We start from the raw sequence: 25,279 nt of genomic DNA, 5'->3' as shown, positions 1-25,279 counted from the left end.
TACAAACAGTGACCACCTGAGGTAGAAAAACTTTTTAGAGAAGTTTATTTTTAAAACTAAGTAGAATCCCTTTATAAGTGGTAACTTTTCACAGGAGTTTTCAAGATGACCAGTGACATTAACATTGCTGCACTGTGTTTTCCTAATGCTCTATTTAAAAAATCAGATTACATAAAAGTGGTACATTTTTTCTGGCAGATTTTTGGGAAGTTGAAGCTGGAATGACAATCAGTGAAGCAAAACTTCATCCTACCAAACCGTTGCAGGGGAATTTACTATTCACACAACGTAGAAGATCAAACTCCAAACTCAATTTCACTTCAAGGACAGATATTAGGAAAATAATTTTACGAAATCTGCCCAGATTCCTAACCATCTTGAATGTATAAGAAATGCTTGCAACAACATCTGTCAAACACATGTCAATGCGCTTAATTAATTCCATATTCTTTGAAACATATATCGATTTGAATCTAAGAGGTATCTAAAAGGTAATTGCCATTAAACATTTATGTGTTCCAGCTGGAAGGCATGTCCAATGCTGCATGCTTTTCAATGTGCTGGTCAGTGTTACATTTGGAAAAGTGAATGCACTGTAGAGAGAAGAGAAAGAGTCTGTTACAGAGAAAAAAAGTGAGAGGTCCTCTCACTAACTTGTGGACTCAAGAGAGCAGAGCTGTCATCTGTGCCTTAAAGATAAGAAGGGAATCAGTCAATAAGGATTACTTGTGATGCCTCCTCCCACCCCCCACGCCCCTCCTCCCCTGCACACTGCCATGAACAAATTTGTCCAGTTTCCAAAGGTATCTCCACTGTAAGATCACTTACAGTTAAACCTACTCGGGTTATAACATACATTTGCACACCATCTCTTCATCTATACTGTCAGGGCAACTACTGAAAAACATTTGTGAGAGAGTACTAGTACTGTAGCTATTGTGAGAAAAGATGTAAAAGTAGGGAAGAGTGGAAAATGTCAAATGTGGCAGAAACACATGGAAGACAGAGCTATGTTGGAACAAAGGGCTATAAGAGCTTAATTTTGTTACACGTTCTCATTTCTCAGTTTGCACAAAGATTTGGGATTTGGCTAGCTGTAAATTAATTTAGGCCACAATGAACAAAGCACCTCTTCATTTGTTGGACAGTATGGATCAGAGCAATGCTCCTCCCAGTGATGCAAGAGCTGTGACTACCAAAAGAGTGTCTTGTTAATTCCACTGAGTTGAATCTCAATTGCTCATGCAAGAATTATTTGCAGATTGGCTTCTGGTGTCAAGCTGAAAGGAAGTGACCTATTACAAGGAAAGAAAGATCAGCAAGGACCATTTTTGCAGCATGCAAGGACTTTTTTAATAGTATTTAGAGCTGTTTGGAAAATGTAGAAATATAGAGCTACCAGTGACCTGAGAGGTAGAAAGAACTGGGAGTAAGTAACTGGTTTCAGCCATATAAGAAGTCTGTTGCTACAATATAATGAAAGATGTTTAGAAATTATGCAGGCACTACGGGAATGGCAAAATAAGTAGATTAGTGAAGGTGGGAAGATGATTTGAACTTCAGGAGACAAACCAAGGATTTGAGAAGCTCAGAACCAGTGAACAGACATTTAATTATATTCAGACTTGTGAACCAAGACACTATATTCCCCTGAGGGACGAGCAAGGTGGGGAAATAAACAGTTCTGTCCTGGTATTCTGCTTGTTTCAGTCACTTTGGAAGCTGACACCTAACTGGTCCTCACCATCTCTCTCAGCTCCCAGCTGCCACTTGAGAAGGGCCTTACTCCTGACTTCCACTACTCCATTTTTAATGCTTCAGGGAAGTGATCCTGGTTCCCAGTCCTCAACCAGCGGCATTTACCTCCCAAATCTTTCCAATATGCATCCTTACAGAAGCAAAGACACACAGACTGGCCATCCCCTGAGAAGCAACAAACAACTGAAAACAGAATCAGTAACGAATGATTTCTTTTATGCCTCTCAAAGAAAAAGATTCAGAATTGGATGTGTGTTCACCCCTTGAATGGACATTGGATGCAGACGAGAGAGTGCAAACAGAAAGCCGGCACACGAGCCTCTCTTCAGTGGGAGGAGGAGCACTAGGATGCATCACCCCCACTATCTTGCAATAGGCAGAGGCCTCCAGGCCCCCGAGGAGCAGGTTGAAACAGGCTGGTAGCAGTGCGAGTATCAGACCAAAACAGGCTTGTTGGGTGGGCAGGATAGGAAGGCCGGTGGAAAGAAAAGAAGCAGCGAACTGTTGAGAAGAGGCTGAGAAAGACAGAGAATCACATACTGTATTAAAAAAGCTTTCAGCGCAGCTCCAAGAAACAGAAAGACACAGGCTTCCCAGGGAGAGGCAGAAGGGAACAAAACAGTCGAGGTGTCAGGCAGAGAAGGTGGGTGGAGATTTGCAGAAATGTATCCATTTCCCTCCCTCCCATTTTCTTTAAAGGTGTTTTTCACAGAGCTTTTCCTTTCTTTTCTCCTCCCCACAGCAATCGGCCAAGCTGGGAAGAAGAGATTGTCTCTGGACTCCGTAGTGTGTCTTGGCACAGAAGACTGATAATAAACAAGTAAACAGGGTTGACAACTGTGGTAACCACAAGAGCAAAGCTTGTCCAGTGACAAGGATGAGGACTCTTCCAGAGGTAAGGAAATGGGTTTGTCTTACGGTCTGCTGAGGGACCTTAGTTGCACTGGTCTCTTTTTCTTCCCGTCACAGCTACGGTGCTTATTGCTCAAGGGAATGGGAGCAATTGGGTTTTTGACAGTTTGTATTCAGAAGGGTCTTGTCAGGCCTCAGAATTAATGATGTGGTATGTGGCGTGAGGATTTAGGGGTTCTCCTTCCTGTTAGTCATCCTAATGGCCATCCTGAGGCTGGATTCAGATCTGTTTGAAGCACTGATCAATAAGCAATAATTATAATATTAGGATTATTTGCATCTTTTACGGTATTGTCATTTTTCAGCAAATTATTTTCAGAAAGTACTTGTGTAGAAACATGCAAAGTTGTCCCCCGCAAATAATTGTGCATAAACATGACATAGTTTTCTGAATATGAAAATGACATGGTAAGCTGAATTTCTCCCCGTGACGTGCGGTGTCCTTTTCCTGATTTGTTGTCTTACATAAGTAACTAGTGAGGTGTTAATTGCATAGTTAGAGCCAAATCTCACAGGACTGTTTGCTCAGGGTTGCTAAAATGTACAAAACATTCAACTACATAAGAGACAAGTAAAGTTTTCTGTGTAACTGAATAATATTTAAAAAATTGTGCATTTTTTGTAATGTTGAGAGCTGTTAGGATTGCAAGAGATGTGACTGTAATGCAAACGGTCACTTTATCTTGTCTACATTTTTCTGACTGAATAATTTGCAGAAATGTTTGGTTTGTATATCCATTCTCATATTTCTATGTAATAAGATCAGCCAACAGTCATAATTTTAAATAGTTACTGGCCATGTTTATGCTTCAAACTTTTAGTAGTTCAGAATATCATTCAGTTTCTCATCTAAGCAGGCACTATATCTTTAACACAGGCTAAAATATTATTTCTCAAATGACATTGAATGTGCTCAATTTATGTGCATTAAGTGATTTGCTGACAAAACATAAATTTAAGAAAATACTGAAGTTTTTATGAGTATTGGGGAACTAGTCTGCAAACGTGTCATCCATGTGACTGATGTCATAAGCACACTTTGGGTAAGAGGAAAGTCAGTAATTCATAAATAATCTACTGCCTGAAAAGTAATACCCCCGAACTGTCTGCTAAATAGTAATGAAGAACTCCCTTCCTTTGATCTCTTAATTTTAATTTACTTTATTTTCATAAAAGTTACAGGCTTCTTTTTCTGCAACAGCATTACACTGGGAGAATGCAAGGTGTGGAAGAAGTAGACAGAGGAATTTTAACCTCCCTGCAGAATTCAGGAATGGCTCACAAACAAAAAGATGTTGAAGGAAAATCAAATTCTTTGGCTGATTTAGTTGCATCAAACAGTTCTTGCTATAGTGATAATAGTACCTGCCAAGATTCTGCTAGCCTAAGTCATGCTCTCATTTCAATCTGATGATTTTGAAGTACATAAATTCAAAATTATTCATTTTATAATTGAGGACAACTAGAAATCAGCTTACAGTGATTTTTTTCAGACATTTCATCTCATGTAGCTGCAGTGAAGTCATTTAAATTTGAGCACTGGCACATTTTTAAAAGAAAAGCATGAAAGAGTTGAATCCACTGAATCACTGAATTAGGAGGGGCTCTGTGTTTCTGTGCACAACTTAGTCCATTTATGGCATAAAAGCGAAGTTCATATTAGATAAAGAAGATGACAGAGATATTGCCCTTATGATGAAAAGGTCATTATCTTTATGATGAAAGAGCAGGTGTTTGTCTGTCAAGATTACTATTATCTTTATGATGAAAGAGCAGGTATTTGTCTGTCAAGATTAAGCTGTTGTCATGAAAAAGCTCAGATGGAGATCACACATGATGCCTGCAAAGGACAACTAAGTGTGACTGGACTGCTCTTTTTTCTCTGTTTATGTAGGTCCACAAGTTCTCTCAAATCCAGGCCAGTAGCAGAGACAAGATTAGAAAGAGATTCCTAATGGAAGGTGAAGTGTATGAAGAACACTTTTCATCCTAATGGCTTACATAACACAAATCTTAATACATTTTCTAAGTAGAAGTACACAAACAGTTCCCACTCCCCTCTCTCCCCTTTTGGGGTATGCTATGATTTTGGGGTGTGCTGTTCTCAGCCACATAATTCTCCAGTAGTTTCACAGTGGAGTCTTGAGGGGGCCAGACTAGTTCTCTTGCGTATGTTTAACAATTTTTTGTTTGATGTGTTTTCCATTTCCAAAGAAGCATAATGTGTAGGCCCAATACAGACCTACTGTTAACCAGCTCAGCAGAAATTGCAACGACAGTCGTGAAATACCAATTTCTTGTTAGTATCTCCACAGCTGTGCCATCTAGTACTCAGGAGAGAGGAACAGATGTCCTCTGATGAGACCAAAAAATTGCAAAATGACAAATATTTCACAGTAGGAATAGGCCAGATTTTCAATGTGAAAAACAAGTCTATTGCAACAGAGAAGTCAGGAGCATTGATTCCTAAATGGTGAGAGATGAGGTCTTGCACATTGAAAAATACTTTTTCTTCTTCCCTTTCAGCCAAGCAAATTTTACATTCTGATAGGTCATGACACTTACTCTCTACTTGAGAAGCAAAAGCTCAAGTGTTTTACTACAGGGGTGTATAAAAGGAATTTGGATTTCCTCTTTTATATTTCCTACACTGTACTTTGCCAGTATGGTCATGTTCTGTATCTATCACCTTTTAACGCCAGGATTCACTTGTATGTACTTGCTCTCCACTTAGTTGTTTTGTATCCAGCCTAAAGAATTCAAGAGAATAGGATTTTAAAGGGAGAAAAGCAGTTAGGTATTTAACCCTTGTTAGGAGTTTCCATGAGTTAAGTAAGCTGACATATGCTTTAGGACGATTCTGTTAATGACTGGATAAAATGTACATTTGAGAGATATGAAATGATGAGGTCCTGTTTTCTGTTGCTTTCTGTGTTTTTTGTTTGTTAATGTTTTTTTATACAGGAATTGTACATTGTGTATTAAGCAAGATGATTATCAACACACTCATTCATTTTCTTAGCCTTTCCTCAGGTGAAGGGGTATATGCTGTGAAATACTTAACTCTTGTAGGATTTTGCTTCATTTCTTCTTGCGATTTTTGTAAAGATCCATGCTTTTTGGTTTTGTGGCAAAGAAGATAGATACTGAGCTTGGTGACAAAGCAGCTTAGCTGCTGCATGTAAGGGAGCAGCAAGAGCAGACAAGGGAAAAAAATCTAGAACCTGAGTCATGACAAGACAGGCAAGAAGTAATGACTTTACCAGCAAGGGGTGCACCCCCCCAGTATGGGAATGAAACAGGGTCAGGCAGGTCTGGTGTCAGTAGACAGGGTCAGCCAAGAATGTAGATTGCCAGGTAAGTCCATTGTGAGGAGGACGGTCCAAGGTAAAACCTGCAGTTGGTTAAGGTCAGGACCCGGATCAACAGAGTACATGGCCAGCCATAGGCACGGCTGCTGGTGCTGCGGCATAGCTCCGGTGGAGATCACACATGAGACCTCCAAAAACCAGCTCCCAAGTGAAGAAGTGGACAACTCCACCAAGGCTGCTTCCAACTTTTTCTCAAAGTGCTCTAAGGCCTGTCAAGGTTTCTGAAACAGCTTGCTTTTGTCAGACACCAGGCTTGAGCACAGGGAGCTGAACTTGAGGCTGTGGGCTTGGTACAGGCTGGACCCTGACACTGTCATGTAAGACTCTCAAAGTACCACATCAGCTTCCACACCTACAAGATTTACTCCCTGCTTGCTACACTATTTCTTCTCTATCCCTCTTCGTTCCAGGTTTTCCATTATCTTCTGGGGCTTTTTCCCTTCTGCCTCCTTTTTCTCACTGTATATTCTTATTCAGTTACTACATTTTTTTTCCCTGGTTATTTCCCTTTCCTTATATTACCAGCATCCATTCCCATGTCTGTTCTCTTGTAATCTTCTGTTCTCCAGTCTGATGTACATCGAAGTCGATAGAAGCAGTGGACACACCCAGTAAATGTCATTTTATCTAATTTTATACAGGTAGATGTTAGGGTTTTATCCTAACATAGTCATCTTATCTTACTTTGCAGTCAATGGGGAAAAAGACAGGTAACTGGAGGATGCTTCAGCTCATCCTAAGACAAATGTCTGAAATAGAAACTGTACTCATAAAGTGCCTAGCCTTCTCCAATGGCTAAAAAGACACACCTAGGTTATGAATACAACTAAATTTAAGTGAGATAAAACCTGTCTATGTATAAGAACTTCTCTGTGACTTAAAGCTTACTGCAGTTTTCAAAATAGGGCAAATCTTTTCTCCCACTTAAACTGGACTAGAGAGCTTAGGATGCAGGAGTTATTTCTTGAGAAGAAATCTGAAATTAGTGCTCAGGTTGCCAGACTGTAACAGAATAAAGAACCACCAGTCCTAAGCATCTTGCTATTAGCTTTATTGGCTCAAAGAGACTTTGATATCTTCAAGAGGTATATGCAAGATGATTCATAAACCAGAAGGAACTATGGAGGGACAGGCCTCCTCATGGCAAGCTGGCTTTTTGATGCATAATTCCTATCACTGTGGAGCAGCTCTAGCTGGAAAAGACAGGAAAACAAAGGAGGTGAGAAAACCCCCAGGAGTATAGGTACCTAGATGACTTGGATGACTGTTGATATTCTGGCATTAGTCCTGTGAGTGATTTTCTAGTAGACTTGGTGGCAGATGGAGTATATGACCAGGGCTATCTTTAATATGAATTTTTCCTTCTTCATTTTTTCTGTTTGTCTCATTTTTCTCTCTTCAGACCTGTGACCAGGAGCTGAGAACAGCTGCAAAGAAAGAACGATGCCTTCAGGGGAAAAGCCTCCTGCTGTGTACACTTCTCAGTAGTCTCCTTGGCTTTACATTGCTTATCACTTACATCATGATGACGTGTGGTCTAGGTATAATATGGGATAGCCTTTTGCCTGCTTCCTCATCCACCTCATTTGTAAGACCCCTTTCTCTCCTATCTGCCTCCATTGTGTATTTGGCTTATCATCTGTCTTAAGAATCAGACTTTCAGAATCTCAAAGAATCATAACACCAGTTGCAAAAAGGGTACACTGTTCTGCCTTTTCCTTGGGTCATAGTGGAGATTGATCCCCACACCTGTCCTCCTCTGCCTGCCTTTTCATATGCCTAGGCCAAGTTTTGAGGGAGAGCATCATTATATTGTCTTGTATCTCATCATCATGTCATGCTCTCTCTGTAGTCATCTCCAGGAAATTGGACTGAATCCGATATTTGGAGCTCCTCCTCCACCTTTCCATCTCTGAGATAATAAATCTAGTCTGTGTTTTCTAGCACAGACCAGTGCAGACATAGTGTAGAAAGTCATAGTCTCTTGATAATGGGGGAGCTGTAAGCATAGACCATAATTTTAATTTGCCTTTCAAATTTGCTAAACAAGTGTCTGCAGAATGGTCCATGTATATGTTTATGCATATAGAATGCTCATTACTGAAGGTGCACTTGTATTGGTGGATATATATGCTCCAAAATAAACATTATTGACTCTTCACGTAGCATTTTTCTTTAGCCCCTGTTATGTGTTGCAGATCGTTCGTTACGGAGACCAGAGGACAGCTGTTAGTTTAGATCCAGTCTACTTCCACTCTGTCTACCTACTCCCATGTCAGCTGTTGAAACTGCAGTATGGAAAGTCTTACTTTGATTTACAGGTGGTTTATTTCAGTAAATAATTGATCTGATCTGATGTTGATACAAGAAACTGAACCAAAATGAGAACACATACCCAGTGATTTGTAGCAGTTTAGATAAAGGGAGTTTTAGATCAAAGCAAGATATGCTAGGAAGACTTTGTCCTAACAAATGTCATTGCTGACAAATGTTTCCCATGCTTGAGCAAGTCCCTTCACATTTAAAATTTCTCTTTGCTATGTCCTTCTTTTGCTTCAAGTGTTGACACCATCAGTTACTTCTTGTTTATCACTTGGCCAAATTTGTCTGATTCGGAGAAAATACGCTGAAAAGGCAGAATAATCCAAGTTGTGACTGCCTAAATAGGATGACCAGAGGACACAATCTCTGGACTGATTGCCTGTGTCTTTTTTAAAGAATGTCCCTTATAAAGTGCAAAGGCATCTATCTTCCTGTGTAGTGAAACAATAAGCACACTCTTCCATATTCAGCAAAATCATAATAGGAATTCAACACTGGATTCAAAGCAATTTGTGCCAAAAATAGATCTTTTGGGGGAAGTGTTCCACAGATGACACCTCATCATTTTTGTGTTTGGAGTTGTTCTCATTCTGCACTGTCACTGATCAGTTCTCTCCTATTTATTTCCTGTTCAGGATCCTGTGATGCTGAGCTGGGTCTTACACTGTTGGCCAGACTCCTGAATTCTAGGAATGACACTGTAGACCCCTGTGAGGATTTCTACAAATATGCTTGTGGCAGTTGGGAAGGCAGACACTCAAGCAGAACCACAGAAGAATCACTAAATGTATTTGATGTGTTGTTGGAAGAAAACCAGATGATCCTGAAAAGGCTTTTAGGTAGGTATTGTTGTGTTACCTTCAGCGGCTTCCTCAGTCAGGGCTGAGAATACTAATAACTGAGAGCACAATCACTCCTAAAAGGGTCTATGTCTAGTCTCTTCGTTCTTCTGTCATTACAAGAGCAGATTTATTCTTGAACATGTAATATTACAATATCTGAATTTTAAACATTTTAGTTCCACTTTCTAAGTGTGAGAGTGAAAGTTACTTTAAAATTCTGGCAGCAACCCAAACCATTTTTCTGTTGCCTTGTGAAAGTAGACCCTTTATGCTGTGCTTGTCTGAATATGCACTCCGGTCATGTGTCGAGACTCCATGTGGGACTGAAGCCTAGATATGCTCCACCTTCCTGTTGTGTTCCTGTTTTCATGCAAAGAAACTTATATATTTGGCCCCAGAAGAGTCATGTCACTAGAATCATAGAATCACAGAATGGTTTAGGTTGGAAGGGACCTTAAAGATCATCTGATTCCAACCTCCCTGCCATGGGCAGGGACTCTGGAATGTGTGGATGTATTTACTAAATTGTTCTGAATCAAAGTGCATTGTAATACTGTTTTACAACCTCTCTCTCCTCTAATACTGCCCCAACCTATTTTTTACCACTTTTTTAGGGTTTAATCTATTTTATTTTTTCCATCAGAGGGCCCACAGTTTGGGATAAGAGGCTCAGCTAAGGAGAAAGCAATCCATTTCTATCGCTCCTGCATGGATACCCAACAGATAGAATCCCAAGGAACTCAACCATTGAAGGACCTGCTAAATCAGGTGAATGTTTGTGCTATTTCCTCTCCCTCCAGAAGGTAATTCCTTAAGGGAAAAAGGAAGTGTGAAGTTATGGTCATATGGTCCTACATGATGAAATTTTGCTAGCATCTGGCCCTGAAATAAGCTCACGGTTCACAGCACAAATTCTAAGTGATAAATCTTCTAGCTTTAAATGCTGTTTCAAAATTTGATTTTCTGACATCAGGTACCTGAATCTTTCCTCATGACCTTATTACTTTAGGACTGTGCAACAACCAAGACTGCAAAGAAGGATCACTTTTAATCTCAGAAGCTCAGTTCAGTAGGATCCAACTTAGAGATCAGGCAACAACATCTTGCAAAACGGGTGAAATTTTTGTGTCTAAGATCTGATGGCCATCCACTACTCCAGGCTTCAGGAGAGCTTGTTCAAAGAGGAATATGCTTCTCTTTCCATTCAGAGAGGCTTCTCCCAGTGCCAGGGAGGGTTGTGTATTTTCCTGCCAGCAAAGGGCAATTATGCCCTTTCAGCAGAAGGAACAGTGACTGCAGGCCCACCTGTGAGTCTGCTTGTCAGGGAGGTGGGACCTGTAATCCCTGATCCCTGGTTGTCCTTCTGGATGGCTTTAGAAAAATGTGATCTCTTTTTTCTCTCCTTCTTCTACTGCTTTTTTTCCTGTACACCTCATTCTGTTGATAATTATCATCCTTCTTCCCTGTGCCATTTTGCAGTTTATTGCTTTACTTAAAGTGACAGGTAATTTTAAAGCCAACAGGATATGTAGATATCTTCATGAGTTTCACCTGGTTTTATTTGCTTTGCTGCTTCTAAGTTGTCATAATGACTGAGCTCATAGGAGTAAAAAAGAAAAAGGGTTTGTAAATATGGGTCAAACAAGTGTTTTTCTCACCTGCTTTCATGATGCCTCCCTCTCTAGGTTGGTGGATGGAATATCACAGGTGTGGGGAAAGCAAAAGATTTTAATGAAACTCTTCAGACTCTCATGGGCAGATACAACACCTTTCCCTTTTTCAGTGTCCACGTGGGACCTAGTCCTTTCGACCCCAAGACCAATATTATTCAGGTGAGTGGACTACAGAAAGAAAATTTGAGGAAACACTGGGAATAAAGAGTCAGTTGCACAGCCCATGAGACCCAGACTTGCTCAAACTAAGCCTATGTTGTTTTATGAAGAAAGTTTTCCTACATTTCAGTAAACTTCTTGATTTTATTACATAAAAAGCACTTACTTCTGGAAAAATGAGCAGATAAAGATGAATAAATTGCTTTCTCTCATCTCTTCTGCCTGACAGTGTGGATTGTACTTCATTGTGGAAGGGTCTGGTTCTTCTTAAGTTCACGGGTATGACTAGTACAATAATGAACTCTAAGTGCTAAGTGTCTAACATAGGTAGTGTCTATGAATTTTGTAGCTCACTGTTGTAGTTTAAACTTGGTAGGCAGCTAAGCACCACACAGCTGCTTGTTCACTCCGCCACCCAGTGGGATGGGGGAGAAAATCAGAAGTGTAAAAGTGTGAAAAGTCAAGAAAAAAAAAGTTTAATAAAAAAAAAAAAAAAGTGATGCAAAAACCCCAGTTGCTCACCATCAACTGACCATTGTCCAGCCAGCTCCCAGACAATGGCAGCCCTGGCCAGCCTCCTTCATGCCCAATTTTTTGTTGAGTATGCTGATGCTGTCATATGGTATAGAATATTCCTTTGGTCATTGGTGCCAGCTGTCCTAGCTTTGTCCCCTCCCAACTTCTTGTACACCCCCAGCCTACTCACTGCCAGGGCAGTATGAGAAGCAGAAAAGGCCTTGACACTGTCTAAGCACTGCTCAGCAATAACTAAACCATTGCTTTGTTACCAGTATTGTTTTCATCAGAAATTCAAAATACAACCCATACAAGGTGCTATGAAGAAATTTAGCTCTATCCCAGCCAAATATGGTATAGAATATTCCTTTGGTCATTGGTGCCAGCTGTCCTAGCTTTGTCCCCTCCCAACTTCTTGTACACCCCCAGCCTACTCACTGCCAGGGCAGTATGAGAAGCAGAAAAGGCCTTGACACTGTCTAAGCACTGCTCAGCAATAACTAAACCATTGCTTTGTTACCAGTATTGTTTTCATCAGAAATTCAAAATACAACCCATACAAGGTGCTATGAAGAAATTTAGCTCTATCCCAGCCAAAATCAGTGCACCACGTAGAAATATTTACCATTGTGATTTACCTTTGACTGTCAGTCACTGCAGATTTTTAATGAGCTTGTAAATGAGCTGCAGAATGTGATAGAACTACAAAAATTGCTAGTAAACGTTTTCCAAAAGTAAAAGTATTTTATTAACATTTTAAATTATGTGACACAGAAATTAACAAAGCCTGTTGAGCATATCCTCACATTTCCAGTGTTTCTGGAAACAATGAGATGTTTTTCCTTTATTACTTTTTGCAGATTGACCATCCTGAGTTTGAGATGCCACCTGAGAGGAAATTCAAGGAGAAAAATTATCTCGAGGTAACATATCAGAGGCTGAAGTAAGGTAAAAATATCTATTTGATGTGGGATCTCCTTGAATTGCCTCCTGGTTCAGTGGTCTGTTTCCATGGGTTACGGTCAGTGACCTCTGAAAATATCTTCAGAAGAATTCTTCACAAAACTGTCTACTTTTCCAAAAAGAAATGTAAAATGTAACCCATTTTTGGATGCCAGGTTTAAAACTTCTGGTGCAGAAACAGGATGTTATAGTTTTAATTTGTATTTGCTAAGTAATATGAACCTGGGTTTCCCTCCATGTTTAACCTTGAATGAATGTTTAAACAAATGTTCTTGTCCGAAGTAAATCTTTATAACTTATAATCTGCGTGTCAGGGGAGGGGTAGCTAGAATTTTAAAAGTTATTTTAAAATGTTTTAAGGTAAGCTGGGGAAACAACTGTTTGACCTTGGGAGTTATTGTAACAAAGTTAATTTCATCACAGCTCTGTCATCTCTTTCTGAATTTTATAAAAACTGAGTTGATTCCAGTTTCTCAGTCTGACTCTTTCAGAAGAGTCCTCAATAAATAAGCCTGTCCACCCATCACAAGCATTCCTTTGATACCTCATGAACACAGAAGGAAGCAACTGACATTTTCTCTCCGTCAAAAATGCTCATTATATCACTATATCTCCTACATCTCTGTCCTTTGACTCCAGAGATGGCAGGCCTGCAGAGCTAAAATGATTCTGGTATTTAATGTAATTGTAATCTGGGACAAAAATAAGATTATTACCTTTTGGGAATTCAGTGTTCTTCACTGAGAGAGAAGGTGTACTTGGCAAACTGTAGTCCACGTGAAGAATTACATAAGGATATTGCAATGAAAAAGACACTTTTAGGGATGGATGGATGGATGGATGGATGGGTGGATGGATGGGTGGATGGATGGATGGATGGATGGGGTGACTAATTTTCAGTCATGTTTCTTCCACTGGTCGTATGCTCTGTATTGCAGGTTCTCCGTGTGTATCTCTCATATTTGAAGAAACTGGGGGACCTACTTGGAGGGCCACAGGATGGTCGCCCTGACTCCTTTTCCCTTACTTTGTCCTTCATCTCTAACCTCCAGCGAGCTGTCACTCCACTGCAGGAAAGACAGCAGAGGGGGATGCTGTTCTTTCGCACTACCATTAGGGAGCTACAGGTATATCTATACCTTAGAACTTGAGCAACATATGACATTCACATTCTGAAAATCTGGATCAAAAGAGATATGAGACACCCTGTCATTCCCTTGCAACTTACACTTGGATTCTGCTGAGCATTAAATAACTTATTAACTTAAGGTCTTTTATTGACAACAGTTGGATTTTTCAGGCCCACAATTCTCTCCCCTCCCTAGTGCTAATTTGATAAAATGACAGTTCTTGTTTTCTAATATAACCAATAAACACATCATATAAACAGTTTAACTTGTTGAAAGTATCTCTTAACAGTATTAGAGAGACTATCCCAGTTTCCCTATTATTTCTTGTCAGTTAGTTTAGATTCATAGTTCAGCATGTAAGCTCTGTTTTACTTCTAGGAAAAGGCACCTGCTATTGACTGGTTGTCATGCCTCCAGGCTGTCTTCCATCCTATGCCGATGAACCTCTCTCAGCCAATTGCAGTGCATGACATGGATTACTTAAGAGGCATGTCACACCTCATCGAACAGTGGCACAAGGAAAGGTAGGAGCCAATATCTATGGTTATAGTTGTTTATGCCTCAAGAAATATTATCTTCAGTTACCGGAAATTAAACAGGTCTGTGTTAGAGGCTGCTGAATCTAATAGCCTAATAACTGCAAAGCTGCTGTGGCTCTACATCCACAGGTTTTGCCAGTATTAAGGCTTGGCATATATTCTCAATAGGCTTGCACATGCACACACCATATATGTGTGTCACGCAGATTAACAGAGGTGTAATACAGTGCCTTTACTGTCACCCAAACACACACAGCACTCTACAAACATGAACAGCTCAGACAGCCTGATCCTGTACGTCCTCTCCAGATGATCAGGATTGGTCTATAATAATGAAATACATATGTACGCGCACAATATAGATTGCTCCAATAGCTGTTCTTAGATATTCAGTCTGCCCAGAAGCTGGCCCCAGATCCCCTGCTGACACCTGGATATCCGAGTCCCTGAGTCTTGCAGCCCTGCTTGGGTTGCTGGTACTGTGGTGTCTTCCTGTTACACATACTCATATGCAAGTGGATCTCTCCATTTGATGATCCAAACTGCTAGTCTCTCCAACAGCCAACTCTCAGACTCCTGCTCTCTCCAGCAGCTAGCTGGAACCAAAGTCCCTCCAGTAGCCAACTCTCAGAGTCCTTGTCTCTCCAGTATCCAGACCCATCCCCACACACAGAGAGTAGAATGTTATTTAGGAATAGCATTTAATAACTTAGGACACATTCTGGTGACCATGTGCAGGGCTCAATCACACAGATGTCCTGGCAAGCTCAACCATTCCCTCTTGCCACCTTTCCTCTTCATTTTCCTACATGTGTTCCCCCCAAACCACCACGATCCTTTCCTTTCCCCGCCTTTGGTCCTTCCCATAAACAATCCATAGTAAATCTTAAAGAATATCACTGATCCCTCAAAATACTCTGTAGTAAGTTTCACCCTGTCCTAAAAATGCTGCTTCTCCTGCTTGCCATAAAGAATCCTGTGCCCAAGCAGGCAATTACCCCTTGAGTCTTCATGGCGTTCTGGTGAAAGAGTGCCTTTGGTTGACTTGTCAAATCATCCTCCTTTGCTAGCCCCAGGTGTAGCCCAATCACAGTACTTTGTTGTCATTGTTCAGGTGACTATGGTTTCTCTGCCCCAAATAATTCCTCTGACACCACGCCTCCGTGCTTATAGTGACCAGCCTTCAATCTTCAGTCTTCTAAAATGTTATTTTCCTACAGGGTCCTTCACATTTATATGATTGTTTGTCTGGTTGGGAATCTCTCCCCTGCCCTTGACAGTCGATTCCAAGAAGCACACCAGGAGCTATCTGAGATTCTTTATGGAAAAATGGGATCTAGAGTGGTGAGTTAGCCGTTAACCATCTTCAGCCTCCCTAGCAGCTGAACCTAGGATATGCCTTCTGGATATTTTCATGGTGGCTTGTCTGGATGGAGTTTCTTAGATCTGAGGATAACTACGCTCGCTAGGCCATTAAATGCTTCCTTTTTCTCAAAGAGATGTGGGAGTAGACATGACAAAAAACTTTAGAGGGCTAAATGCACTGTATCATGGGGTGGGGAACAATATATAGATGGCCACCTTTCTCCTATGTATTTGTCTCAGCTAGCATATGAATCTTAACCCTGTGTGACAGTAAGTGGAGTAAATCATACAGAAATCAATGTTTTATTTGATTAAAGGGTTCTGAGCTAGCATAAATGGAAATACATTACTTATTCACTGCTTTCATTTTTAGCTAGCAGCATATAAGCTAGTGACTACGTGTTTACATATCTTTTTACTGTCTTCCTATCTTTTTGTCCTCACTGTCATGTGTCTCTATTTTTTCCTCTGTTCTTACAGATCCCAGCTGAGCGCTGGAGGAAGTGCTTGACTGATACCAGCTCTTTCTTTGAGCCAGTTCTAGGGCAGATGATTGTGCAAGAAATTTTCCCTCAGCAGACCAAGAAACTTGTAGGTATTCATCTTCTTAACCCCCAAGCAGAGCTCAGCTTCATTTCTTTCTTTTTTGATATGCCAACTTAAGACCACATCAAGGCAGCAAAACCATGTGTAGATTTTATACTTTTTATATATTCCTGTAGTTACGCACTTCCCCTTCTTTTTTGGGAACAAAAGATCGCAGAACAAGACATTGCTGTCATTGCTAGAGTAACCAATGCTAAAATACCAGTTATTATCTTTATCTCAATTGCTAGCGAAATAATGTGTGCTGCACCAATACCTGTGACAGCCCTACAAATGCATCTCAGTGTAGTTCCTGGAATTACAGTTGGTATTAACAGTATTCATCAACAATATGATACTTAAAAAAGATTTTCAATTGCAAAGCCATTAAGTCGTCATTTGTACAGAAACAAATCAATGCCAAAACAGTCTGAGTGGATTCACAGTAAAAGGAACATCTGCCTGCAGTGTGGAAAGGATATTTTTTTCTTTGATGATTAGAGTTCCTTTTTTATCTGAGGGAAGTTAGTGTAGGCACCAGCTTTTATAAAGAGTTTGCAGTATATAAAGTGACAAAATAACCCAAACAAAAGTTAATGGGAAAACTAAGACTCTCTGTAGCGAAGTACAAAGCTGAATGAAAACCAAACATAATTTTGTAAAGGAGAAACTCAGCTTGCCATAACTTTGGAAGGGGAGAAAACAATGTGAAATACTGTGGATACTGAATTTTCACTTCACTCAAGAAGTGTGGCAAGCATTTGGTCCATTCCTATCCCAACAGGGATTGCATGAAAAGGAATTATGTTTCCCTCTTAGTTACCATGACAGGGAAGATGAAAAGGTGTGTGGAAAACGAAGGTGAGCTCTGTATGGAACCACTGGATGCAAAATAACTTAAGACTAAATCATTGTAGAAGCTGAAACCTCCTTTTTGGTCACAAGAAGAGAAATTTTCCCCCAGTTATTCTGTGGTTGAATTGCTGAAACGTGGGAAGATGGTAACTAAATCTGAACAATGTTTTTCTGTAGTTCTGACCATGCCTTCTTTTCTCCATGGCAGGCTGAGCAGATGTTCTCTGAGATCCAAGATGCCCTCTATGACCAGCTGGATCAGTTGGAGTGGATGGATGAACAGACTCGCCAAGAGGCTAAAGTCTCGGTGCGTGCAGAAAGCAGGAGTTACAGAGCTCTTCCTTTCCCTGAAGCCTTTGGAGAAAGGATGGAAGGGGCCTGCACCTTCACATATTTCTACCTGCTTCTACAGGCACACAAACTTAAATAGATGCCTTATACACACTGAAAATTGTAGATGGTTTTATAAGTGCCATCATGCCTGTGTGATCATACATTGATATGTAGGCATAGAGGGTCAGTGTTTGTCCATGGATACCCTGAATTAATATTGAGATGCAATTCAGTTTTATATACCTAGAGAGGGTAACAACTATAAAGCTGAATGTCAGAAAACAATGCTATAAAGAAAAAGAGTAGAACAACATTAGCCATCAGGTCATTGAGTTAAGAAAGCAGAGTAGCAAGAGAAGGTGTCTTGTTTAAACAGAGTAGCTGTCATCTTGAAGGGCTGATTCACACATCGTACTTAGGTTATTTAGAAATAGAATTTTAAAATGTCTTCTAGAATATCAAGCCTTATATTGGTCTTGGCTTTTTTTGCTCATTTGTTTTTTTATGATGATTTTAGATTTCCAAACTACATGTGGAGATTGGCTATCCAGCACGCATCCTCCAGACTGCCCAAGTGAACCTGGAATACCAGAATGTGAGCTATATAATGTAAACATGCCTGCCTCATTATTGGCAGTTTATCTGTACCAAACTGCTGTCTTGAATGCTGCTAAATGAGGCTATGTCCTCTAGAGCAATGCACATTTCCTACTGTTCATTTTCTGAGAATGTATGGGCTTTTATCTACTGTTTCTCTATTGTTGCCTATGCTGTCTCCTATTTAGAGTGGCTGGCTCGATGGAGGTTGGTTATGACCTGCTTGTGTGTTCTGTTTGGCCTACAGATAACATTCCTGTCATATCTTAAATTGAAGGTCTTTAGAACTAGGAGAGAAAAAAACACAAGTATTCAATTGGTTTGTCTTTTGATTAACCCTTTTTTGACCTGTGGGACTTACACTGTCCAATTCATTCCTCACTCGTGCCCTGTGACAGTCACATTACTTGTATCTTCCCTCAGTTGGAGGTAAATGAAGACACTTTTTTCCTCAACGTGGTGGCTTGCTTGAAAGTACTGAGGGAAAATTCCTACTTGAAACTCCTTCAGCATCACTCACAGGATAAGTAAGTGTTGGATAGGGATCTGAAAAATGTAACAAAATCACACACTCTTGGACTAACTGCAGTTGGAAGGGACCTGTGGAGTTCACCTCGTCCAACCCTCCTGCTCAAAGCAGGATCAGCTAGAGCAGGTCACTCAGGACTGTTCAGTTGTATTTTTTTTTTTACTGGGGAAAGAGGGGAAAGAGGGGGAGGGAAGGCAGAGGGTGGGGGCAGAACTGAACACAGTACTCCCAGATGTGGTTTCACCAGTCCTGAATAGAGGGACATAATGACGTCGCTTGACCTGTTCTGACACTTGTCCTAATGCAGGACAAGGTGCTGCTGTACTTCTTTGCTGCAATACTTCATTGCTGCATCCTTCTTAAAAAAGCCTTGAATCTGGCAGCCTGTCTTGTATTCAGCCTGAGCTCAGGCTACCAAAACAACTCACCATTCCCTTGAAAAAAGGACCGTTTTAGAGATAGCTGGTTCTCCTTAGCAGCAAAGCAAACAGCAAAGCATTGTGGTGATGTAAAAGGTGTCAGGACATAGGATGCTTCGTAAGGCCGGCATGTTTGGGTCTTTACACTGCCTAGGAGTATTATGAGCAGGATGTCACAAGAGATTACTAATCCTGATTTACTTGACAGGGAAGTTGTGAGGGTGAATCCCTTAATGTATATGAAAGCTAAGCTACTAGTTCAGACCATCTGTAAGTGAAGGTTTATTTCAAACACCTTTAACTCTAGGTAATGTGAATGTCATCATTTGATGATGCTGTCTGAACAGTTGTTCTGAACAGACCATTTTTTTCAGGCCCAGTGGAGGAAGGAGCAATGTATGAGATGGGGAGTTAATACATTGTCTAATTTCTCTTTTTTCTGCTTCTAGCTGGGATGTGTCCCCCTGGACTGTGCATTCATACTACTCAATAAGGCACCACATGGTGGTCTTCCCTGCTGGAATGTTCCGCAGCCCTTTTTTCCACATGGACTTTCCCAGGTATGGAGGGGCGGCAAAGGTGGAAGCTGAATGTAGTTTGTTGGCAGCATCATGTTTCCAGGAAGAATGTGTCTGTCTTTAACCTCGTCTTACTGCATCCCAGAAAGACACAATAAAGGAGGGGAAAAAGGTTTTTCTAAAGACAGATGGATACTACCTTATGAATTCTGAAAGTGTGTGATCATTGACTCTGCAGGAGCAAAATCAGAATCTAGGTGAAACTAAGCTATGCCGAGTATATTTCTCCAGAGCAGGGAGGCAGAAGCCTCATGTAGGTTGCTGCAAGGAAGGCATTTCACCTTTGCCTCTCATTTTCTAGATTCCAAGAATTCCTGAAACCTAACCCAGAGAAAATAGGACATCACAGTGCAACTTCTTCTCAGAAGTCTTTTTCAAATGGATCAAACACAGTTCTCATCCTTTTTTTAAATAAACCTCTCTAATAACCAAATACATTTTTTAATTCTGAGTCTTCCCGTGCAACACTGACACTTCTGTAGACCATATTCTTATAGTTGGGTTCTTCCATCACCTGGAACAGATCTGTTAAGCAATATTTTTCTGATATCAAAAGGCACTTAAACAGTTGACTGTAAAATTTTTTTTTTTTTTAATCACAATGGCTAGATACTTTTCCTGACCCCATTGTACTGACAGATTAACTGACACTGTGCCAAGAGGCTGAAGTTTGAAATAAACATGTCTCAGTTAAAAGTTATTATTTTCTCCTTGGTGATCTTCTACCACTAGTTGTATGACATCTTCAAGTGTTTGCAACAAATCATTAACTCATTACAGTATGAAGAGACAGGACATCTCCAAAGAATAATAGAAAAAAAAAGCTTCCATTGGTATAGGTTGCTATTTACCATATTCGTCCTCTCTGAAAAAGCATCTACAGCTTCTTATTCCTTTTGTCTTAGGAAAATATATTGTCTTAGGAAATATAGTCTTAGGAAAATACATTGCTGTCATCCCAGTTGAGTATACTCAACTCGAACTTGATCAGCTTTTGGTGAGTTGGCACAATAGCATTTTCTCAGATGATGCTACTCAGTTTAAACTTTACTAACAAAAGCCAATTCAGATGACTGTGGGGATAATTTTTAAAGTAAGAAGTCAACAAAGCAGTGCAATACTTATAGAATCATAGGATGGTTTGGGTTGGAAGGGGACTTTAAAGTTACCTAGTCCAACCGCCCTGCCATGGTCAGGGACATCTTTCACTAGATTGTGTTGCTCAAAGCACCATCCAAACTGACCTTGACCACTTCCAATGATGAGGCATCCACAACTACTCTCGGCAACAGTTATAAGTTATCAGCTACCGAGGTACTGAAAAAGCAGTTCTAAGAGGAGTTGATCTGTTCTTGTCACTTCCTACTGAGTTCCCAGTGATGTAATAATGATCTACTACAATCATTTCATGCTTCAGCAGTATTAAACAGTGCGTGTAAAGAAAGCATGAGCCCATCATTTTATATTGTGGAAATTAATTTTGAGGGTACCATTACTGATGTGATGTGGCTATTTGTAAATTCATTGCAGGAATCATAGAAATTCTGATTGGAAAGAACTACTGGAGGTCTCCAGTACAGCTTCTTGCTTGTAGCAAGATCACCAATGCTAGACCAGAGTAACTGTAGTCAAACCTTAATGATTTTAATTTGCCTTGCCAGTTTCATGTATCATTTTTCACTAGACAACTTTTGCAAGATTGCTTCTCCAACCATCCTGCTTTTGTATAATTACCTTTGCAGTTACTCTTTGTGCAGCAGTTTAGCCAGTAGTGGGTAAATAAGGACATAACAACAACACCTGTCATTAGAGCTAATAAGGGCAGTCTCATTCACAGACTCTTCGTTATTATGATGGCTTATTAGCTACAATCACTTTAATGCAAGTCCATAGTACAAATGGTCATTTACACTGTTATTTGCATTATTACACAGTGTACCACATCTGAGAGACAATAAATAGAAAGAGCTTTGTGCTCTCAGAGTGGAATGCTCCTGTGCAGCCCACACTAGTGCTCAGTGGCTATAAGGAATCCTCACCTGCCCTCTTTTTCTTTTCAAAAGCCATCTTTCAATGTTTATTTTTCAGTGCTGTGAACTTTGGAGCCATCGGGGTCTTTATGGCACATGAACTTCTTCACACATTCTATGGTTATGGTGGGTACTGGCTGTGGTGTCTTTCTTTACTCTTCTAGGTCCCCACTGGTACTTTCCCTCATGGGATTTTAAGTCCTGGTCCCTATATCAATCTATACATGTATTATTAAGGTAGACGAAGCTAAGGAAAACCCATTCCAGGCCATGCTGACTACTAAAAAGGCTCAGTGATTAATGTGAGGAATACAGGTGAATGCCAGAAATATCTTTACTTTCTAGGATTTTTTTCCCCACAGTCTTGCCTGGGGGCTGTCCTACATGCAACAGGAGTGCACTACAGAAATCTATAGACTGCTTGGTGGACCAGTATGAAAGCTATGGCATTAAGGTCAACGGTACCTTTACACTGTTGGAGAATACAGCTGACACTGGAGGGCTGGCCATCGCTTACCAGGTATTGTAGTCTATTTACTTCCCTAATTTCACAGTTTCACCACACAACTTGCATGTCACAAGATTGTTCGGCTGCATGCCTCTCCTATTTGCTGCTCCAGTTCCAGATTTGTTGCATGCCCATGCCAGTGCAGCATATGCCCTCTGCTATTCCAGACATAGGTTCCTTACAAAGCTTTGCTCATAACTTCATGCCTTCCATTTAAAACTACTTCTCCCCTTTACCAATTCTGGGGTGGACCTTTCTTTACTTCCCCATTTGTCATGCATACCAAAGCATGTTATTAATTATATGTTTACTTTATTCCAAAGAAACTAAGCTGAGACATGAACCAAAATTCTGTATGGTGGTAAAATGACTCCATAATGATGTTTTCAGCAATACTTTAGTCTGAAGAGATGAGTGCAGGGTGCTCTGAGATCTCTATGTCTTGCACTTGTTACATTCTTACATGAAGAATGTTGGGAGGTAGAAAGTATTTTAATTTTTATTCAAATATTTGTGACTTTCCTTGAAAGTAATTTTCATTCTTTCATAGAGCAGCCACTGCTTCTTCTCTTGGGATGATGTGTGGCTGGTAGTGTCTGAGATAGGAAGCAAAGAACTTACGCTGTTATTCTTCCAGCCTACTGGTATTAGGGGCATGGTCAGCAGCAGGGGGCCACAGAGTGAGGGAAGAGAGACACAAACTTCCTATTTTATTAAATATATATTCAATTGGTAAGTTTGATTGCCAGAAGACATGGGTTTGGGACACTATCTGAAAGGGGATTTATCATTATTACTTTTCTTTCTCCACAGGCCTATAAAAATTGGCTGAAAAAGCACAAAGAAGAGAAGGATTTACCTAAGATTGGACTTTCACATGATCAGCTTTTCTACCTCAGTTTTGCTCATGTAATGAATTCTGGGCTAGTAATTTATCTCTGTTACTCTCCACTGTCTTCCACATTATGACAGTTTGCCTGTCTCAATATTCAATTATGGGAACGATTGATGTTTCTGGGAGATCCAGAATCATATTTAGAAAGCTAAAAATCCCATATAGGGCCCCATAACTGTTATGGTTCTCAAAGCTAACAAAAGGCCTGTCTGCAAATAATCTTTTCAAAGCTCTGAAATCTACCAAAATGAAGTTGTAATACACAAGTTGTGTCAGGGAGAGCATGCTTCATTGCCAGGTTCTGAGTATGTTTTTTGCTGTTCTGAGCAATCTTACACATGGGAAGTGGAATTTTACTGGAAAAGGTGCATATCTCACCATCCCTTCCTTCAGCTGCCTCTCTGTCGTGGTGAATAACTAGATGTCATGTCATTCTGAGTGGTAGTGAAAAAAGAGTTTAGAATGTTACTTAAAGAACTAGAAATGCATGCACACATAGTTTGAGGTTTCTGTGGGAAACTGGTTTAAAGATTTGTGCAAAGTTGTGCAGCTGAGTTCCTGATGATGGATCATTGGATTTCTGTGCTCAGAAAAGTCATACCCTTATAAAGGGAATTGGCCCATTGTAATTGGACAAAGGGAAACGTTTTGTGCATGTACTGACATTATGTCAGAGCAGTGTGTATAAAAGCAGTTTTGAAATCAGAGATTATTTGGTCTTGGTGGCAAGATTTGCATTTCAGAGGCTATGTGGCAGCTACTGCATCATTTGGCAACCAATAAAGACTGAAACCGTGATAGTGAAGACTTGGATTGCCAGTTTAACATAAGCTTCTCCCCAGTCTCTCGAATAGTAATGGGATGTTGTGTAAATGCTCTATTGATGAGCACTCATTGCTTTTCCTTTAGCACCTGAATCTAGACACTGATACTACATCTATACCATTATTTTAGATGGCATCCAAGGTTGCATGAGCCTAAACTCTTAGGTGGTTTTAGTTCCCTGTGTTCTGGACTATGCAGTATAGAAAAAGAGAAGGTGGCTTGTCAGATAGGGAAATTGAGACAAAAAAGTTTAGGGAAAGGGAAAACAGTCAGAAATTGTGGTGGTGAAGGGAAAGATCTGAGGAATGTTTGCACTCGTGTAAGTGTGTTTGTTTACTCCAGCCACATGTGCAGAGGCATGAGGAGCCTTAAGTCTTGTTCACATGAGGAGCTGTCTTCACTTCTTTCAGCCAAACTAACTTTTCTATTTTGTTTCCTTTCAGGCAATGTGTGGACACCAGGATCCTGAGAAACTACAGTCTTCCCTGAACACAGATCCACACAGTCCCTTGCCACTTCGTGTCTGTGGGCCTGTCAGCAATAGCCAGGACTTTGCCAAGCACTTCCACTGTTCCAGTGGATCCCCGATGAACCCAGACAACAAGTGCCACATCTGGTAGTTTGTATGGGAAGCAAGGAATAGAGATATGACCCCAGGGAAAGGAAGGCCTGACCCATGAAAGTATATCCATCTTCACAGGGCCCCCCATGGTGCTCTTATTCACTCCTCTACCTTCCTTTTCTTGTTATCCTTTTCTCAGAAGTTGATGGTAGCAAAATTCTTAAACTGAGCTCATAAGGGAAGAGGGTCTCCTCCTATTGCTGTCAGCACTCTGTCCCAGATACAACAACCCTGGAGTTTTGCAAGTCTCATGGTACAACTAGAGTTGTAAGCAAAACGACTTATATTATTAGTCCCTCTGTTCAGTGCATTTCTCTGTCTACTCCAGCAGCCTCACAGTCATGTTGAATGGACAGGGCACTACGTGGAGCTCCAAGACTTGTTCATATAAGATTGGCTCTTAGGGGAATCCTATGGGTTACTATGCAAACCACACAAGAAAGTTACCAGAGAGGGAAGAATCCTCTTCTCCTGCCAATAAATGGAGATAGGTAGCAGGGAAGACACAGTGGCTCCAGCTTCTAGGCTGAAAGATAAGTCACTTAATGAAAGTTCTGAAGGCCTTCCATGTTCCATGTTTTTTGTTTCATAAGCAGAACTCCTAAAAGACAAAAAAAGAAAGAGGAAAGCATCCCCACTGGTGGGAGTGGGAGGGGGAGTTGAGAACAGATTCCCTTTCTTCTTTCTTTTCCAACAAGATTCTTTTTTTCACTTCTGTTTGGGGTATAGGATATGGTTGAGGGTGGAGTATGGGACAGTCACAAGGGTTTCTAGAAGTCACTGAAGACCAAACAATTAAAATTCCAAGAACTTTTCTGGATCCTGAACCTGGTTCTCTCATCCCTAAAGGTTCTCTCCTCCATGCATTTGTAATATTTACCATCCAAAGAGAGGAGTAGAGCAGCTATACAATTTTACTTTCTACTTGAAATTCATTTACTTCAGAGGAAAAG

General features: G+C 40.5%; 1 protein-coding gene across 1 annotated transcript; it reads left to right on the top strand.

The window, feature by feature from the left end:
• The first annotated feature begins 2,635 nt into the window (after positions 1–2,635).
• KEL (Kell blood group, metallo-endopeptidase) lies at positions 2,636–24,324 on the top strand. Its single transcript, XM_010154757.1, has 18 exons — positions 2,636–2,653; positions 7,444–7,582; positions 8,999–9,202; positions 9,849–9,973; positions 10,891–11,037; positions 12,414–12,476; positions 13,455–13,643; positions 14,025–14,170; positions 15,406–15,529; positions 16,031–16,141; positions 17,199–17,297; positions 17,841–17,918; positions 18,344–18,447; positions 19,318–19,428; positions 21,535–21,602; positions 21,839–21,996; positions 22,798–22,893; positions 24,148–24,324. The coding sequence occupies exons 1-18, from the start codon at positions 2,636–2,638 to the stop codon at positions 24,322–24,324; spliced, it is 2,157 nt and encodes a 718-aa protein (XP_010153059.1).
• The last annotated feature ends 955 nt before the right edge of the window (positions 24,325–25,279 follow it).

This window comes from Eurypyga helias, unplaced genomic scaffold, assembly GCF_000690775.1.
Source record: "Eurypyga helias isolate BGI_N326 unplaced genomic scaffold, ASM69077v1 scaffold8727, whole genome shotgun sequence".
NCBI classification, from domain to species: domain Eukaryota; kingdom Metazoa; phylum Chordata; class Aves; order Eurypygiformes; family Eurypygidae; genus Eurypyga; species Eurypyga helias.
The sequence above is the reverse complement of the archived record's forward strand: the minus strand, read 5'-3'. Positions and strand labels throughout refer to the sequence as shown.

Excerpts from the sequence above, each read along its gene's own strand:
- KEL (XM_010154757.1), top strand. Across the intron at positions 14,171-15,405 it reads GAACAGTGGCACAAGGAAAG|GGTCCTTCACATTTATATGA; the intron begins GTAGGAGCCAAT and ends ATTTTCCTACAG. Across the intron at positions 18,448-19,317 it reads CAGCATCACTCACAGGATAA|CTGGGATGTGTCCCCCTGGA; the intron begins GTAAGTGTTGGA and ends TTCTGCTTCTAG.